At 49.8% G+C, this 18,637-nt stretch overlaps 1 protein-coding gene across 2 annotated transcripts; it reads right to left on the bottom strand.

Annotated features, from left to right (window-relative positions):
- Window positions 1–2,251: 2,251 nt before the first annotated feature.
- On the bottom strand, window positions 2,252–17,618 carry Inka2 (inka box actin regulator 2). Of its 2 annotated transcripts, XM_006233088.5 has the most exons (3): window positions 17,390–17,576; window positions 16,492–16,524; window positions 2,252–5,403 (listed from the first exon to the last, which is right to left on the bottom strand). In XM_006233088.5, exons 1-3 carry the CDS (start codon window positions 17,444–17,446, stop codon window positions 4,561–4,563), a joined length of 933 nt encoding a protein of 310 aa, XP_006233150.1. In that variant the 5' UTR covers window positions 17,447–17,576; the 3' UTR covers window positions 2,252–4,560. The 2 variants fall into 2 exon arrangements, with proteins under 2 accessions (XP_006233150.1, NP_001101183.1); NM_001107713.2 differs by lacking the exon at window positions 16,492–16,524 and having other exon boundaries at window positions 2,253–5,403; window positions 17,390–17,618.
- Window positions 17,619–18,637: the final 1,019 nt, after the last annotated feature.

Below are 18,637 nucleotides of genomic sequence, written 5' to 3'. Positions count from 1 at the left end.
AGGGTTAGGCCAAGGCACAGACAAGACCTACACAGGGCTGGAAGAGAGGGGCTCTCAAACTTGGAAAAGGCAGTCTGAGCAGGAACTGAACTTGTTGGGACAGTTCAGGCAGACCCAAAACTTGAAGCACTTAAGGTAACCCATCTCCTTGGTGGGTAAAGTGGGTGAGAAATGCCAGAAACGAGGCCAATCAAGCTAGCTGAAGGTCTACTTGAGTAAGATTAGGTCTCTGACACTTGGGACAGATAGGAAGACAGAATCAAGTCACAGATCCCACATCCAACTGGTATCCTTACAAAGCCCTGACCCAAAACCACTCTGCCTGACCAGAAGAAGGGAGATGCAGTGTTGGGAAGAGTTACAGATAGCAAAGGTACAGAACACTGGCTCCTCTTGTCTCTACACAGGGTAGAATCCAGTCAGGGATCCTGCTTGAGATGCAGAGAAAAGGAAAATTTAAAGTGATTAAGATCCCCTGTGAGAGGTTGGCCCCGAGCTATGGAAGACAGATTCAAGGCCTCTGACCAGCACAGAGATGCTTTCAGGGGACCGTGGGGGTGGTGAGGGAGCGAGGACTCCAGTGGGAGACTGGAATGTAAGAATAAGAACTTTGTTGCAGAGACAAAGATGACTCTTTGGTGTTGGCTGCATGGGTGTACAGTGGGCTAGGAGGAACTGAATGGAAAGGATGGGTCGCTCAAAGGGCAGGGAATCTTGTCAAATTCAGGCTTCGTAGGGACACCCCTCTCCCCGAAAGTGGCTAGAGAAAAGGAGTGATGTGACCAAGAAGGTAAACATCTGGTCAACAGAATTTGGCTCATGCAACTCCATCCCTGGCCTGCAATTGAGGCTCCAGGTTGTCAGGGAGGGAGACTTGGGTACCTAAGACATTGGGTGCATCCTTAGGGAAGGGGAAGGCCCTGAGGCAGTACAAGCCCCAAGTACCTTCCTAGCCTGGCCCAGACTATCCTTCCCCATTTGACAAAAAGTATGTGTACCATTTGACAAAACAGACCAGGTAAGCCACATCTGTGAAGTGGACAAAACCACATTTATGCCCCTCTAATCCTTGCCACAATCCTGTGATAAAGTGAGAGTCAATGTGTACTTTTTAGCAGAACACCAGGGCTTAAAGTAAGCACTGTTTATTTTCAGCTTTATCTATGGTTAGGCAGGAGATGGGTTTATAGTGCCATTTCTGTGGAACCTGTGTGCTGGTGTGCTGTGCCGTGTGCCTGACAGCATTCCTGCTACATACAAGAGCAGAGGAGCCTCCAGCAGGTCAGGCCATACGCTCAGGCTCTCACAGTAAGAAGCCTGGGTCTTGATTCCTATCTATTTGACTCCAGATCAGGAATTCATAGAAATACTGGTACTGGCCAAAACACCTAAGTGTCCTGGTTGGAGAGATCACCTGGGGTGAATTTACACTTCTCCGGGGAACTGCAGACAGGCCCCATTTCCCCCCGGACAGGCTGGACTCATGATTTTATCCTGCAGAGAATGTTGGGGTGATGAGAAAGAAAGGGCCTCTCCTATGGCGCCTCTGGGAACAGGTGAGGATAGTCGGTGGAGCTGAGCCAAGTGTCTGTTCCTCAAGATTAGTTTGGGTTAGAGATCACCCTGAGGGTAGGCTACAGAAGAGCATGGGGGAGAAGTGGTAAAGAGGAAACAGAGATCTGGCAGGCTCTACCAACTGTGCCCAGCAGGGAAGGGATCTTCCAGTAGATGCTGTGGTTGGAGATTATCTACAGACTGACCACAGACAGGGTTACAGAGAGGCAGGTAGATCCCTGAGAAGATACCTAGGCCAACTAGAGGCCTGCCAAGGAGTTAGGCCAGGTGTGGGGCAGGCCTGTATGCCAGGAAGGGTATTAAAGGCACTCCCAGCTTATTCACATGTCCCAATTAACCATAAAAGGAGCCCGAGAGGCAGAACTAAGCTGTCAGTTTCTTTCTGCCTATTCTCACGATCTCCTTCCCTGACATGTGGCCCCGCATGCCGCATCACTAAGGCCAGAGCATGTCTTGTCACCTCTTCACTTCAGCAGAGTGAGCACTCTCCATCACTGTCTCCTCGAGAGCCAAGGAGGTGGACAAAGTAAAAGCTCTATGAGGTTGGGTCTCCATAAGCTCTCGTCAGCCAAACGTGACCTAGTAGTTGGGACATTCTATCAGTCCCTTTGAGACCCCGCAAAATTCCTCCAGTGGGTAATGAGCACGCCGCTTGTCAATCATGAGGAGACAAGAATAATCTCAGGAGACAAATGTTATTCTGGATCTGGCTGTGGAGCAAATATGGACAGTTTGCCAGGTAGCATGAACACAAGATTGGAAGTCAGTTACAAACTGTTTCAATCCCAGCTTTGTACTGTGTGACCTTGAAAGCATTAACTTCTCCGAGTCTACTGGGTAAAATGAGCAACCATTTCCTGGGTGTAGCAGAAAAATAAAGATCAAGGTGACAGACACCTGTGGGTTCTCTTAGAAGCCAAAATTACTTGCTAATCATTTTGTTTTGGTCCCTTGACCCTTTTCTGGCCAGGTGGTGGTTAACTGGATTTCTTTGTGTGCCTTGGTAGCTGTGGAGGCCAGCTTTCCCATTGCTGAGTTCTCTCCTTCTGTCACAGTGCCCAGTCAAAGAAGGAGTCTGTCACGTCAGTCGATTTAAATAATGTGAACAGTGACTAGTCCACAAAACAAATGAGTTGGCTTCCTACACCGTCCCAGTCCTGTGTCCTCTTGAGTAAATGTGTCATATGTGCCACCCTTCAGGGTGTGGGGTTTTCACATGTTCATTCTCCACACACATTGCAGCAGCCATCAGAGGCAGCTACAGTTACCTTCCTTCACCAGAGACAGAAGTTCAGTGGGGACAGAATGGATGAGGACCCATTTGACCAGAAAGAGCGAGCCTAGCTGATAAACACCAGGCCAGAGCAGATAGGCCTGATGCCCACAGGCTGGAGCTTGGAACTGCTTTCCTTTTTGAGTAGCCTGATGGGGGCAGCCAGCATGGCAGGGCCCTTTGACCCCACTGATTAATTGTTCTGAAAGAGATAGGCACATTGCCTGACAAAAAGCTACAGATTAAAAAAAAAAAAAAAAAGGCCACCTATCATTTAACTGCGTGGGAACTTGCAGGTGACCCTTCCTGCTGTTACTTTTACCTCCTCATCCCTATGCCCTAAGCTCTTCCTTCCTCCACCCAGTCCCCTGGGAGTCTAGACTGCAGGCAGAAGAGCTTCTCTTGTGATTTTTCTTCTCTAATTTGCTCTTAATGCTCTGGGGGCAGCAGGCGGCTTGCCTCTAATTGCAGTTGTCACACCTCATCAAGCTGAGCTGGGTCTGCAGGAGGGGGCGAAGGAGGAGCTAAGGCAGCCTCCGAGCTGGGCTTGAACAGGGGCCTACTTTGTTCTCTCCTGGCTAAGGGGTGGGGGCTGAGATGGATTCCCTGGGTCCCAGACTTGCACGCCTGCTCACTATATAAAGTGCCTGGCATCAGCCCCACCCTCAGGGTCCCCTGTTGACCTCCAGGGTGATGCGGGTAGATGTGTCCAGTTCGCTGAATGACTATGAGATGTAGACTAAGAAATGTTCTCAATGTATGGGTATTATCTCTGGGTTCACCCCAACCATCTGCTGCCCTGCAGGAGCATTAAGATAGGCAACAGGGAGTCAGGATGGGCTCTCACTGCTGGACCAGGCAGCGTATGACTCTAGGGTCCATTGATAACCATGAGATTGGCCTGACCTGTTTTTCCTCCTGGCAGCCGAGTGTGCTCTCAGAGATGGCTGCTTATGGAATCACCGGGGTGAACGCACATTGCTTCTCCTCTGCACTTTAGAGATCTGGGAGCATCTCAGGCTTCCTCAACACCACATGCACGCACGCACGCACGCACGCACACCCCTCTGCTTGTTCTGCGTCCCCAGCACCCAGCCATGGGTGAAATCTTGGTCCTAGGAAGGGCTATAAATAGGGATTTTCCTATTTCCGGTGCTCCATTCTGGGATACCAACCCTTAAAACAAAAACAAACCCCTTGCCTGCATCAGTGCCTTGTCAGGGAAGCAGACCATTAAAAAATGGTTGGGGGTCCCTGAGACAGGTCTTTATTGGGAGTTCCTCTGGGAAACCTGAGGGCTAAATGCCCCTTTGCATATAGAATGTTCAAATGAGGTCTTGGGTAAGGTAATGGAGGAATATCATAGGCTTGTCCTGGACTCCTTTCCTGCCTCTCCCAATTATTGTCACATCCAGCCTCTAACAACAACAGTGCATGCACACGCATACACACACACATACACACACACACACACACACACACACACACACACACACACACACACACACACAAATACACACATTCTCTCCAGGGACTCAGCTCAGCCTGGCCTGTGACAGCCTCTCTCCACTGTTCTACTGAGGCCTGACTAAGAACTCTGCTTTCTTTCTGAGGATGGGAACTTGCATCTGGCCTGAAGACCATGCCATCTGCCCACCCTCCCCCAGGGCCCTCACAAGTCTGCATTTTAGGTCAGTGAGCATCTCTCGAATTCAGACCCAAACAGCTGTGTTAATGTCAAAGCCCCTACAGGAGGGTTCTAAAGCCTTGGGACTGCTTGTGGCCGGGGTTTCAATATGTCTGGGCTCTCCTGTGCTGGAAAAAGGGAACCGTCCCGAGCCCTTAGAAAGGCTCCTCTTCTTGACTTTCTTCGAGCGTCCTGCTCGTGACTCAGAAACCATAGGAGTCATCCAACCAGGCTTCTCCTTGAGCAGCCGGTCTCGGTCAGGCCGCACACTACGCAAGAACTTCCTAAAAATGTTTGCAGTTAGGGCAAACTTACGACCCAGCTCTCTGGACTGACCTTTTTCTCCTTTGGGTTCACCGGATCCCCCAGTCTCACCCCTCTCCCCGCCCTTTTCCAGTTCTGGTAAGTCTAGCCAGTTGCCCACCAGGTCTGCGAAAACATTGTCTCCCAACACCAGAGGCTGCCGATTTCTGCCCCGTGACATCAACGTGGAGGTCCAGTCATCTGGCTCCACCCACTCTATCCCTTGTTGGGTACAGCTCTGGTCCTCTGGCATCTGGGTCTTGGGAAGGACAGCCAGCTCCTTCCCACAGATACTCCTACGGCATGGAAACTTGGGGCTGCCGTCAAAAGATGGTTGACTGGAGGAGGGACAGGCAGCAAGCCCAGCAGGCCCTCCACTACCCTGCCAGCGAGGGCACTCGGTCTGTTCCTGTGAGCTCTTAGGGCAGCTGAAGGTGGGCGCGCCTCCAGAGATCTCCAGCTGTTCCAATGCTGTCTGCACCTGTAAGAGCTTCAGTTCTTGAAGTGCACCCATCATGCAGTTCATCTGATCCTGTAAGCCATCCCCCACCTCCTTCATGGACATCTGTACGGAGAGAAAACACAGGGTCACTGAGTGCTGGGGCTGCAAGGGAGGGTTACCCTTCACAGCCTGGAACCTCAACCTGTAACCTCTGAACATACACTTTTAGGGGCTTCCAAGTCAGCCATTGGAACTTCACCTATTCAGTCTGCTGCAGGGCAGGCCTGTGTCAGGAGAGGACAGATCTGAACACTGCTAGATAAGAGAATTAACATTAACAGTCATGAACTAACCAAGACAGGCACTGTTCTAAACGCTGCTCAGCGTTTCTACCACTTGCTAAATCCACAGTACGCTGAAAGGATAATTTTATGTTGAAAATGCATTCTGTATATCTAAGCCATCAAACATCACAGCTTGATCTAAACTATGTCAAAGTGCTCAGAATTTATATCATCCTACAGATGGAAAGCTTATCCAATACAATCCCATTGCCTAATAATGAAGTATTGACTTCATTACTGCACTGCATAGGCAGAGAGAGAGAGAGAGAGAGAGAGAGAGAGAGAGAGAGAGAGAGAGAGAGAGGAAGAAGAAGAAGGAGGAGAAGGAGGAGGAGGAGGAGGAGGAGAAGGAGAAGAAGAAGGAGGAGGAAGAGGAGGAGGAAGAGGAGGAGGAGGAGGAAGAAGAGGAGGAGGAAGAAGAGAAGGAGCAGGAGGAGAAGGAGAAGAAGGAGGAGGAGGAAGAGGAGGAGGAGGAAGAGGAGGAGGAGGAGGAGAGGAGGAGGAAGAGGAGGAGGAGGAGAAGGAGAAGGAGGAGAAGGAGAAGAAGAAGGAGGAGGAGGAGGAGGGGGAGGAGGGGGAGGGGGAGGGGGAGAGAAGAGACAGACAGCCATGGTGGCTTGCACTTGTATTCCCAACACTAGATTTGAAGTACAAATAGAAGTTGAGGCAGGAGGATTACTTTGAGATTAAGGACAGCCTTGGATATGTAGTAAGTTCCAGACGAGCCTGAGCCATAGAGTGGTACTCCATTTCAAGCAAGCAAACAAACAAACAAGCAAACAGAAAAATCTAAAATGGCTTTATGGGAATGCCTTGTCCAAAACTCATCAAGCTGGGGACTAGTGTTTTATGTGTTTGTTGGGTTAGTTGGCTGCTATGTGTGTATGTGTGTGTGTGAGTGGGTAGAAATGTATATAAGTACATATGTGTATGTATATGTCAACTTACATTAATAGATAACCCTATTTTAATCCCCAACTGCTCTTTGAGATTGTACTGTTATTGCTTCCATATGACAGGTAAGGAAACTGAGGCCCATAAGCGATTAGACAGTAAAAGGTGGAGCCGAGTTCAGTCTAAGGCTGTAGTGACAGAAGCATACCCAGAGAGAGGGCTTGGAGGTTAAGGACACTGGCTGCTCTTCACTGAGGACCCAGATTCAATTTCCAGCACCCACATGGTGGCTCACAACTATATGCAACTCCAGTTCCTGGGGATCTGACACCTTTTTCTGGCTTCCTCAGTCCATAGCCCTATATGCAGACCAAATACCCATGCATGTGAAATTTTTTAAAAAAAATTTTTTTCAAGAATGATAGTAGCCACTCTTGTCCTTTCTGTGACATTGCTCCCTAATGGATAATGGTGGCAATAAACACTTGAGAGTATTTACTACGTGACAGGAATCACGCTGCAGAAGCTAGGTATCTTGTCTCTTCAGTCTCTATAAACCCCAGATGGTTGCTTTTCTCTCTACACTGAGTGAGTAAGCTGTAGCAGGAGGGAAGTAAGGGACGCGACGCCACACAGCTCATAGAGCCAGGCCTTCAGCCCAGGTCTGTCTCAACAGCAACCAGTGCTCGCAGATGGCTGGGCAAGAGGGCCAGACTTGAAGGCTATTGTATCCTCTATGGAACAGTAGAGGGGGGAGAGGAAAGGGGCACTCCAGAGAAAGCATAGGCCTGGGGCTCCTTTTAACCGTTCTTCACATTTGACTGGTCAGGAGAGAGACCAGGGGACTCCTCTGTGCCAGAAACCCCTGCCTAACCCTGCCAGAGCCCTCTACCCCACCAAGCACCTGTTCCCTCATGCCTGGCTCCAGCATTCTCCTTGCCTTCTGAGCCTCGCTGACTCTGTCATACCAGAAGCAGGGATTCTGGGGTCGGTTCCCCTAGCCCCATGTCTTCCGTGCCATCTGGAAGGGGCTGAGGGACTCACTTGACTTGGGTGAGGGCCCCACTTGTTGGCTGTAGAGGGGAGGCTGCTTCTGATAACATTCACAAAGTTTCTACCCCCTGTGCCCAAGCTGCCTTGGGCCTGCCAGCTCCCTCCCTCCATCCTGATCAAATTACTCACAGTGAGGCTCTGTGCGAGAACCATCTGTTTTTTTAAGCCCCCCAGAGACTCACGGGATCATTTTACCTCCCAGTCTTGCCTTAGTGCCCAGAGCTAAGTCCAAGGCGTGGGGGAGTGGGGGACTAAAATAGGGGAGACACAGAAGCACCACAGTGTGGGCTGTCAGTTGGCCCTCTCTGGCTTCCAGGTTGAATCTCCTGCCAACCCTGGCCTGGTAGGGAGAGATCTGCCCAAGCTCCTTTGAGCCAGCAGCACTAAAGGTCAGCGGAGGACTGTCAGCCCGAGGGTGAGGGCCTGGAGGCCTTTTCTAGGCTGCAGAGTTTGCCTTGCTTTGTGCATTCTCCCGAGACAGGGAGAGAACTGACACAGGCTAAGAGCCCTGAGATTTGCTGGGGGCACATATGTGCCACTCGAGTGGCAGGAGACACAGAACCCATGGAGTAGTTGTGCCCGTCGTTGGTAGTCCTTGTCCTGACCCCTTCTTTCACACATCTATTTACTACATATTTACATCAGCTGCTGCTGGTATAGACCAGACTCTGGGATGCAAGCCTGGCTCAGCTCCTTCCTGAGAAATTGCATTTCCCTCCAGTTGCCCTGTTGATCCCCACACTCCAATCTACTCCCCTGTCACCCGGAATCTCTATTCAGTCACTGTGTTCCCGTGTAACTTGTTCCTGCGCTCGGTTGGAGATATCCTGCTTCTTTCCTTCCGCGCTGGGAAATGCTACAGAAGCTTCCTCCACACTTCCATTCCGGCCCCAGACCCATGAGTGTCTGCCATTCTTCCGCATGCCCATCTCCATCCTGTCACCTCACTTGGTACCTCTCTATTGTCGAAACTCAGTTATTATTGGTCTCCAAACTGTTGTGACCTCCAGACAAGACCCATGATAAAAATTATAATTCCTGAAATTTGAATCCATGTCCCGTATGTCTCCAGTGTGCTCCTGCCAGGGCATCCTCTTAGATCTTTGAGGTACGTGTCTCCAGAGTCCTACTTCTGTACTGGATCCATCTACGTCTTAACCATCCACAGTTTAAATGTTCAGTTGCTCATGAAATATTTATTGAGTAGCGGCTGTTTAGAGGTAGAGACTGAGATCTGCATGTCACTGTATCATCCCAGAGCCCACCTGACACTTTACATGACACTCATAAACCATAGATGGGACTACTGACTCCCCTCCCCACAACATCCCTATACGCTGTTTGCTACCTGAAGTCTCTTATTAGACAGGGAGAGAGAGAGAGAGAGAGAGAGAGAGAGAGAGAGAGAGAGAGAGAGAGAACAAACCAGGGCCATTTCCCAAGGTTTCAATTCACCAAGCAACAAGGAATCTAAACTGGCAGGCTTTTATCCAGAAGGAGGGACACAGTCAGACCAGAGGTGGTGGGAGGAATGAAATGACCCCATTCAGTCTCCTCCACTGTGGAAAAATCCATAAGAAATAAGGCTGACATTTTGTACAGTTTTCCAGCGGGAATGAATGTGTGTGGGAATGTATAAATTCAGGGTTGTCCATAAGACAGGGCCTCCTTTGTAAGAAAACAAGGACTGAAGTTGTATCCATATTGAAAATATTCTGTACTGGTTCAGAACTTGGGGTCTAGAAATAAAAGGAACGGGGTTCAAATCCCAGGTCTGTCATGTAGTAGCTGTATTTTAATTTTTCTATAGGGTAATGTCATTTATTAATTTGTTCTACTTTCTTCAAAATCTTGTTTGTTATGCAGTCCATCTCAGATTCAAATTCATAATTCTCCTGCCTCAGCCTTCTGAGCGTTAACATTATAGGATGAGCTAGCACACCCAGCTCAGTTTCTCCAGTGGCCTGAAAATCTTATCCTCCTGCTTTCCCCCTCCCAAGTGCTGAGGTTATAGGCATGCTCTCCATGCCCAGTTTTATGCAGAGCTGGGAATCAAACCCAAGGCTTTGTAGTAGCCCGGCACTGGAACAATTGAAGTTCATTGCGGGCTCTATTTCTCCATTCTTCTTTTTTAAATTTTTTTAAATTTTAAACAAATTTTATTAGATATATTTCTTTATTTACATTTCAAATGTTATTCCCTTTCCTTGTTTCCTGTCCATAAGCTCCCCTCCCCCCCTCCCCCATACGGGTATTCCCCCCATACATTCCCTTTACTGCCCCTGCATATTCCCCTGCACTGGGGGCCCACCCTTGGCAGGACCAAGGGCTTCCCCTTCCACTGGTGCCTCAACAAGGCTATTCTCTACTACTTATGCAGTTGGAGCCCAGGGTCAGTCCGTGTATAGTCTTTGGGTAGTGGTTTAGTCCCTGGGAGCTCTGGTTGGTTGGCACTGTTGTCTCCATTCTCTAGAGTAGGAATAGTAGTCTCTGCTCCGATAGCTACTGTGCAGACTAGATGAGGCAATAGTTTCCTCCATGGACCAAAGAAAGCATCGATGCAGGCTTCCAGTGTGCCTTCAAAATATTTCTTCCTTTGCGAATCTTCACACATAATGATGACAGGATTCCATGTCTGACCAAAAGATGGTCTGACCAAAGAGAACACTTCTTTTGTTCAGCTCCTCATTCCTCAACCTGCCTTACTCAGGCAGAGGAAGGGAGGAAAGGGAAGCACAAGCTTCCTCCTGACCACTCACACTGACTTCCGGGAGCCCAGCTTCAGGCAGAGGACAAACTGTCTCTAAAGGGAAGGCAGCTATGAGAGGGATGAAAAGAAGGAAGCTGTGGAAAGCTGGGAGGGCCAGGGGCGGTGCAAACAGTAGCATCCTCTGGGCCCTGTGTGAGGGGAGCCAAGAGGACAGCCTTTCCCACCAACCCCAAGGGGATGATGTCATCCATGGACAAAGAGCCAGAGGCTGTGCTGCTCTCTTCACTCAGGGCGTGGGACCATCTGGGATCCCAGGGCTTCTCTTGTCTTAGGACCAAAGTGGGAGGATGTGAGCAGTGTGGGGCGGGAGCTAAGAGACAGGGTTAGCTTAGACAACCAGAAATAAATAGTTCTGAGTACTCATCTCCATGCTGCAGCCTCTCAGTATCTCAGAGCTGCAAGGGTCCAGTCATCCCCTACTTGCTTTTGGGAGTCAACTGGTAACATCCTGAGATCTGATTGGTTCTCATCTGAGTAGACATGGATCCAACAGCCCTGCCTCCTCGGCAGCTCTACACCATCAAATACAAAGTCCTTAAACATTTCCTAATGGAATCTCTTCGAGAAAGGCTTCAAAGGTCTCCTCACCCACACCTTTGCCCTCATATCATCCCCAATTCATTGCTTATCTCCTGCCTTGCTTAGGATTTGTATTTTTATCAATACATTTTCTGCATATCAAATTTTAGTCTCTCTAGATGTAATCTACTCTCGTCTTCCTGGTGTGGTCAAGAGTCCTGTGCTGTAGTCTGCCCTGACACACTTGGTACTTGTCATTGGGAAGGTTCACCTGTGGTCTTTAGGTCACTGGGAAGATTTTACCTATGTTCTTTAGGTTGTGAACTTGTGCAATGTCAACCCTCCTGTGTCAGGTATGTACCCTTTTCGTTGCATTGCCGAACACCGCCATTGCTCTGGGTAGCTGGCGAGGGCAGGAGAAAGAAATCCCATTTGATGGATTTAGGAAGTTAGGGGTTCCCTCAGATCATCTTTTCTAGAGCTACTGTTACCCAAACACTCTTTTCCAAGCCTTGGCTACGTTCACTGTATCTTCAAATTATTTAAATTTCTATTTAATGTTTTACGTAAATCTACTAATGTTGTTATAATCAATGAGTTTATAAAGGAATTTTCATGAGAAGTATAACATAGGCCATCAAAAGGTGGGAGCTGTAAGAATACATGTACTATGACTCCCGTCCTAAGGCTTTCTGGTAGGAGAACTGGGATCCAAAGGTTGCCCCCCTTCCTGTAGGCCAGTTGGAGTGCTGTGGAAAGCCAGGCCAGTCAATAAGAAGTGGAAGAAGGAGTTACCATCAGATGAGGAAGAAGCATGGAGAAACCATGGTCTGAGGGTTTCCAAACCCCAGTTCTGTTTCTTCCTACTCAGGGCTTCTAAGAGGAGAAAGCAACTGCCTGCCATTGGACAGTAGATCCCTCCATCTTGAGTCATGGAGCAGGAAGGGGTTGTGGGGTCAGCTGTTTGTGGACAGACCCTCTCATCAGCACTGGCTTGGCCCTTTGTGGTGTGGGAGGAGGAGAGGAGTTAGATGGAGATGCCAACATCCTCGGCTCCCTTCCCAAGTCCTGCCTTGGGCCCCTGACTGATCCTGCAGCTGTGCCCTCCTTCCATCCATCTCACGCCCTCTCGGAGCTCAGCCGAAATCCTTTGACACAGGCTCAGCTTTGCCCATGGACTTGGCAGTGTGCCCTGCCTCCCTTCCCCACCCCATTACTCACAAAATCCCCACACAGTTCCTTTCAACCCATGGGGAAGCTAGGAGGAGGCTCTGGGCCGGAAATGGGAAAAGCCCCACTTTTGCCAAGTGACCCATTCTCCAGCTCAGTGAATAGGGACCTTCTTGACTCTTGGCTAGAACTTTCAACAGGAAGGTAACACGGAAACTCTGCCAAGAGCTGCAGCGGGGAGGAGGGTAAAGACGGGAGGAAGTGAAGGGTGAGAAATGATGAGCCTACTTTCCCAAGAGAACCATCTTTTGGGGATCACATGGTCAGGCAAGAAGCAGATGGGGAGAGAGGCCCAATATTGCCTGCTCTGGGAAGCTGGCCTCTCAGCCTTAGCCAGGCCTCTTTCCTCTGATAGTATTAGCCCATCTCTCCTGCAGTCAGCTCAGGAACCTGGAGAACTTCCCTGCGTCTCTCCTTCTTAGTTCAGATCATCACACCCTCTTTCTTGACCTCTTCTAAATCATGTTTCTTCTTCAGTCGCTTCCTTCCCTCATATGATATCCTGAGTCAGGATACATATCTCTGACTAGGCTGTTCTCTGGTGCACGGGGGGAAAGTCAGTCTTTAGAACAACACTCAAGGCTATTCCACCCACGATTTCCCTACATATAGTGTTCAGTCCAGCAAACTCAAGTTGGTCTTCAGACACCCACACGACTTCTGCCTCTGTGCCATCTGCCTATGTTTCATTGTGGGCCCACCTTTGTGTGAGTCTTCATCGATCTCCAAGGTCTCGTGCATGTGCTGTCTCTCTGCAACAGAGCACGTGCATCACAAAACTTGCTGCCCCTTTGTCAGAGAGCTGAACCATGACCCTTAGAGCATAAACTCCCCGTCTTTGAACATCCTTGCACATCTCACTGAGCAGGTAGGAACAGCGGCTCTGTCATCATCTGTCTAGGTCTGAATCCAACCCTCACTATTTATCACCTCTATGACCTTGGCCAAGTCGCCTAAACTTTTCCAGTCTCTATTTTCTTGTTTTAGAAATGAGAATTACACTGGGCATAGTGATTCACTGTAATCGCAGCCAGTCTAGGTAAGCTTAGGCAGTGAGACTCTGTCTCAAACCAGCAAGCAAACACACACACACACACACACACACACACACACACACACACACACGAGAGAGAGAGAGAGAGAGACAGAGAGACAGAGAGACAGAGAGACACAGACAGACACAGACAGAGAGACACAGACAGACAGATAATAATAAAAGACAAAGAGAAGACAATAGTAAAAATGCAACTTCTTAGGTTGTTTTAATAGTTAGTTAATTATTTGGTATATTTTTTTTTCAGAACTGAAGCTTGAACACAGGATCTCACACTCGCTAGGCAAGTGCTCTATACTCAGTCACTATACAGCCCTAATATTTCAACATTGATACTTTAACATCGATATCCATATACACTTTCTTTTCTACTAAATAACTATTCCCTCCCTGAAGACCAAGTCTGCATATGTTTTTACTTGTATGTACACACAATGCTCATGTCTGGTCAGTGCCTTAAGCCAGTATGAACTCAGTAAAGCTGTCTGACGCTTATGCAGACCAGTCTGAGAAGCACGACATCAAGTTTATCCAAGACTGGGTCTGGTAACACACCTTAGTCCTGATCTTGGGAGGCTAGGAGAAGTAGACTTTCGAGTTCAAGACCAGATTTTACTTATATTGTCATTTACTCTTCACAGTAGCCATATGAAATAGGTATCTTTAATAATCCATTCTAAAGATGAGAAAAGCCACTAATATGCCAGGGTCAGACAGGGTCAAGGTTGACCTGACCCCAAATTCTATGTCCCTACTTACCCCAGACTAACTGACCCAGAAGCTCTCTTTCTTCCCCTGGGGAGAAAAAGGGGTGGAGTTTGCACACAGAGAATGAGATGTTTTTGCAGAAGCTTTTCTTTGTTAAAAAGAAGCGGGGGGGGGGGGGCAGCTGCTTTGCTCAAGACTTGAAAGCTCCAATTATAACTTTTCCACACCCTTCTTTTCTCCTTATTTTGCCTTTAGGTCTCATTCCTTAGTCATATGCTAGGACATCCTAAACTTGTAGCCACGAGTGACTAAAGAATTGCCTTCTGGGAGTTCTGTGTAAGTACTTCACCCAGCCTGTGAGAAAGAAGTCCACTGGGTGCTTCCCCAGGGGTCAACTAGGATGGACGTTTCATAATGTCCTCCTACAACATTCCCCTCCTCCAGGAAGTCTTCCCAGCCTAACTGAACTTCATGAGCTCTGATCATTCAAACTTTGTGTATTCAGTTTGTTCAGAATTGATCAGGACTCACTGGAAGTGCCAGTGAGCATCCTATGTCTGCGTCTCCTGTGTCCTGTGTCTATACATTTGTTGGAACTGTGAATGAATGCCGTGTTTAGGGAACAGCTGGTCCCAAGGCCTGTGTCCAGGCAGGCCTCTCTTTGGCAGCTGGAGAGAAAGGGAAGCACCAAACCTCGCAGCCCCTACCCCCACTTTAGAAGAGTGTCAGCTGCTGCCACTTTCTCAGCCACATTTCATTCCTGAAACTCTACCCTCCTCCCCTTCCAGGCAAGGAGAAAGGACCAGTGCTCTAGCTACCAAGTTAATTGAGCCAGGGTCTCTGAACTCTCAACCTCCTTCCTGCATTATTACAGTTCAGGCTTTTTGCTTCAGGAAATTTGACCATTTAGCTATGTTGGGTTTTTTTTTTTTTTTTAAGGAACAACTCTTCTTGGTTGAATTGCAGTGCCTCGGAAGGAACTGGATAAAAGAGGAAACACGGAATGCCCTGGACAAAGACATTTTCACAACCTGTTTAGACTGCCTTTTGCAACAGGCTCATCCCATAGTGTCTACAGGACATTCTTGAAGGGAATTTAATAAGCAAATGTAGATCTTAATCAGAATTCCATGAGCATCCCTAGGCAAGAACCAGGAAATCAACGGTCCTTTTGCATGGCACAGAAGATCCCGTCTGGAGTGAACCAACTGCAGACAGCCTGTATGTAATGTGTGTGGTACCCTACTACAGCCTGAGAGTATAAAGAACCCAAAGTTCCCTGTCCCCACCAAAGCCAAGACCCACGAATTCAGTCCCTACAGTCCACGGAAGAAGGCAGCTCAGGGGTAGCCTAGGCTAACAGCGCTTTGCTTTCCTCTCGGGGATACTGAGACCCAGAGATTCAGCTTTTCCACTTAGACACTGAGGTGAGGTATCACAGGGTGGACGAGCTGATAGCCCTGCCGGCTACTCTGCCAGGACTCTTATTCAGTTGGCACTGGGGAGGGAGCGGAGTACCACAGGGTCGAAGAACTCTGCCATCCCAGTGTCATTCTGGGACCCAGGCCAGGCAGTTGGCTTCCTCTCCAAGACAAAGGCTGGAGATGCTCAGACAAAAGGCCAAATGAAAGCTGAAGGGGAGTGGGTGACTCTAGTCTCCCCTTCTCCCAGGCATAGGGGCTCAAGGCCTTGGTGGGGGTTTGCAGATTAAAATCTGGGAGCTCAGCTCAGTGCAGATTTCTCTTCTTTTTTAAAAAATTCTCTTGACATCCACAGACTGTCTTCCTCCCCTCACCACCTCCCACCTAGAGTGATGTAAAATGCAAATCACTAAGAGTTAGAAAAATCCATCCCCATGCCAGGAACACCCACAAACCCTCTATAGATGCTGCTCCTGATGTAGGTGGCATGGTCCCAGGTTCCGGGCACAAAGAGGATTCTATGAGATTCTTTTCTCGGCTTTGATCCTCAGCCGTTGTCCATGATGATCTTGGTCTTTCCAGTACTGGCCACACGAAGTGGGACCATGAGGGATATTTATGGGCCATCATCCCAAACTAGCACGCCGTGCACATGAACTCTGATAATGTGCAGGGCATGGCACAGTTCAGAAGCTCAGCAGTGGACATCACCAAAGAAGAGGTTTGGGGGTCTCCTAACTTTCATATCTGCGAGTCATCACAGAAAGGGCTCAGGAGGAAGGACTAGAGAAGTGAACCATAACCTGAAAGGGCTGTCTCTTGAAACGGACCAGACAAGGCTAGGGCCAGGTCATCTTGGTCAGGGAGCATCAGTGAGGGCACCTGCTACTTCTGTTTCCCTTCTCTGCCCTAGGACCACCAACGCCTGCCTGTTAGACACTGCCAAGCAGGCAGAGTGGACTCTTTGAAGATAGGACTGGAAAGGCTATCTTGGGATCTTAAGAACCCTAAGCTGGGCACTCTCTGGATCCGGATCTGCTGTCTAGTGCCTGGATGGCCTGACTCTGAATAGAAAAAGAACATGGGAGCAAAGTGAGAAAGGAGGACCTACTGCCATGGGAGATAAAATGAAAGACAGTAAGAGGTTGAGTGGGAGGAGGAAGCTAAGGCAGTCTAGTTGAAGAAGGGATGGGCGGAGCAAAGATGCATATTACCTACCCCTCTGCCTGAATCCTGGTGGTAAAAGGAACACTAAAGGGGAGGGAGAGAGGGAGGGAGAGGGGAAGAGGAGGGGAGGGGAGGGAGAGAGCAGAGAGAGAAGAGAGAGGAGCGAGAGAAGAGAGAGAAAGAAATCAGAATCCACCTGGCTTCCCTAACACAGCCTTAACAGTCACTTATCCCTCTTTAGTGATTCATTCCCCCTCCTCAGGGTAGCACACTCACCCTCAGCACCCCGGGGCCCCGCACACTCCCAGCGCACTCCCCAAGCCCAGACCTGACATCTGGCCGAGCCTCCACAACTCCCGCTCTGCGATCTGCCAGGCGGCACCCCTCCTCCCCCGTCATTACAGCTGCCACCCCCCTCCCTGCTGGCAGACAAGCCTGGGCAGACAGCCGGCCAAGCCTGCCCCCGCAGCCGCGCCAGCTCTGCCAAGCCCAGCAGAGCTGGGGGCCCCGGGCGGTGCCAGCTCCCCACCAGCGAGCAGTCCAGACTGACCTCCTGCCCAAGACAGGGATCCGTCTGCGCGCTGCCGGAGCCCAGCACCCGACCACTGTCGCCCGCTGCCTGTGCCTGTCATTCCTGCGACTCTAGGCACTCGAGCCTTACTCCGTCTGTGTGCCTTGTCCCCTCTGGGTGTGCCCTCCTTTCTCTTCAGTTCTGTCACATTCAACTTGGCTGGGTGCTCTGACTCCCTGCTACTTGCCCATATCTCATCAGAAATCTTTGCCAAAGTTTGTTGCCTCTGAGCGACCGCCCTAGCCTCTACCTACCAGTTGGCATCCTCTCTCCTTTCCTCTCCGCGTCCGCCTGGTGCAAGGAGCGCGGGGCCCAAGCCAGGTACCTAGGTCTGGGTGGAGCAGTCCTCCCTGTCCCCCGCTCCTGCTCCGCTCTTACCAGCTCCTGTTTGAGGCGACGCAGATAGCAGTCCATGTCCCTGCTCTCCTTCTTCATTCGCCCATTTGCCGGGCTCGGGCTCACGGGAAAGTAGGGTTCTCAGTGCGCTCCGCGCCCCTATCCGTGCTGTGCTGAGCCTCGGCTCCAGCGTGGGGACTTAAAGCAACGTCCCCCGCCGCCGCGGCTCTCTGCCCCGGGGTAGGGGCGGAGGAAAAGTGCAGCAGCCAATGAGAACTCAGAAGGGGTATCTTCGGCCAATGGGAAGAGTGGTCGGGGTAGGGGGTGCGCGGGCCGGGCAACCCGAGTAAGTCTGTCAAGGGCTGTGGCAGCCACCAGCAGCAACTACTGGGGGACCCGCAGGTCTTAGTTAGGTTCTGTGGGTTCTGTGGGGCAGTGGAACTGCCAATGCCCCTAGTCAAGTGCATTAGCTCTTACAAAAAAAGAACGCAGTTTTAGGGCTAGGCATAGGGTCTAGGACTAGGCAGAAGGGTCATAGTGTTTCTTCTTAACTCCGTTCAGAGGGAAAAAAAGCTCTCCTCTGCCTTCCCCCTGAAGTCCCTCAGAAGCCCCTTCTTTCTAAAGAGGATCCTGGAAGCGCGCAGCCCCACTTCATCTACCCCGGGACCACTCCTCGCCTGCGGAAGGAAGCAGCTTCCGCTAGGTCTCAGCCCATGTGGCAGTCTGTTGTGTCCAAGGTACACATGGTGATATAGAGTGAGAGAGTCAAGTTCTCAGCTTTCCAAAACTTTTATCGTGGGGGAGAAGGAACTATGAGACAAACAAGTAAATATGTGGATAGTCACTTCAGGGAGCAAGTTTTAATGGAAGATTTAAAGATGGGATGATGGGAGCTGTTTCAATAGAGTTGGCATGGCAGGGATTCTAGAATCAGGCCTTTTCCCCTCCCTAGATCTCCCTAGGGCTGGCCTTCTTGAATCTGGAAGAATAGGACTTGAAAATGCTCTGACTGTAGTCGACAGGCATCTCCCTGGTACCCAAGGTGCACCAACTCCCACGGGACCTAAGGGACAGAGTTGGGGCACAGCGAATGGGGTGCTTCTGCAGGCCAGCCCAACTAGATACTTCTAAAGCGGTCCTCCTGGCCGCTTGCCCGACTCGAGTTACCCTTGGTGAGCAAAAGCCTTGCCATTCGGCCGCCAGAGTAATTAGGGCAATTTGCTTTGCGTTGTTTCAAGAAAATTAATAGGGGAAAGTCTGCCCCTGGCAAGATTTTGGTGGTCTGCGTGG

This window comes from Rattus norvegicus, chromosome 2 (genome assembly GCF_036323735.1).
Source record: "Rattus norvegicus strain BN/NHsdMcwi chromosome 2, GRCr8, whole genome shotgun sequence".
Lineage (NCBI taxonomy): Eukaryota > Metazoa > Chordata > Mammalia > Rodentia > Muridae > Rattus > Rattus norvegicus.
This window is presented reverse-complemented; position numbering and strand designations above follow the sequence as displayed.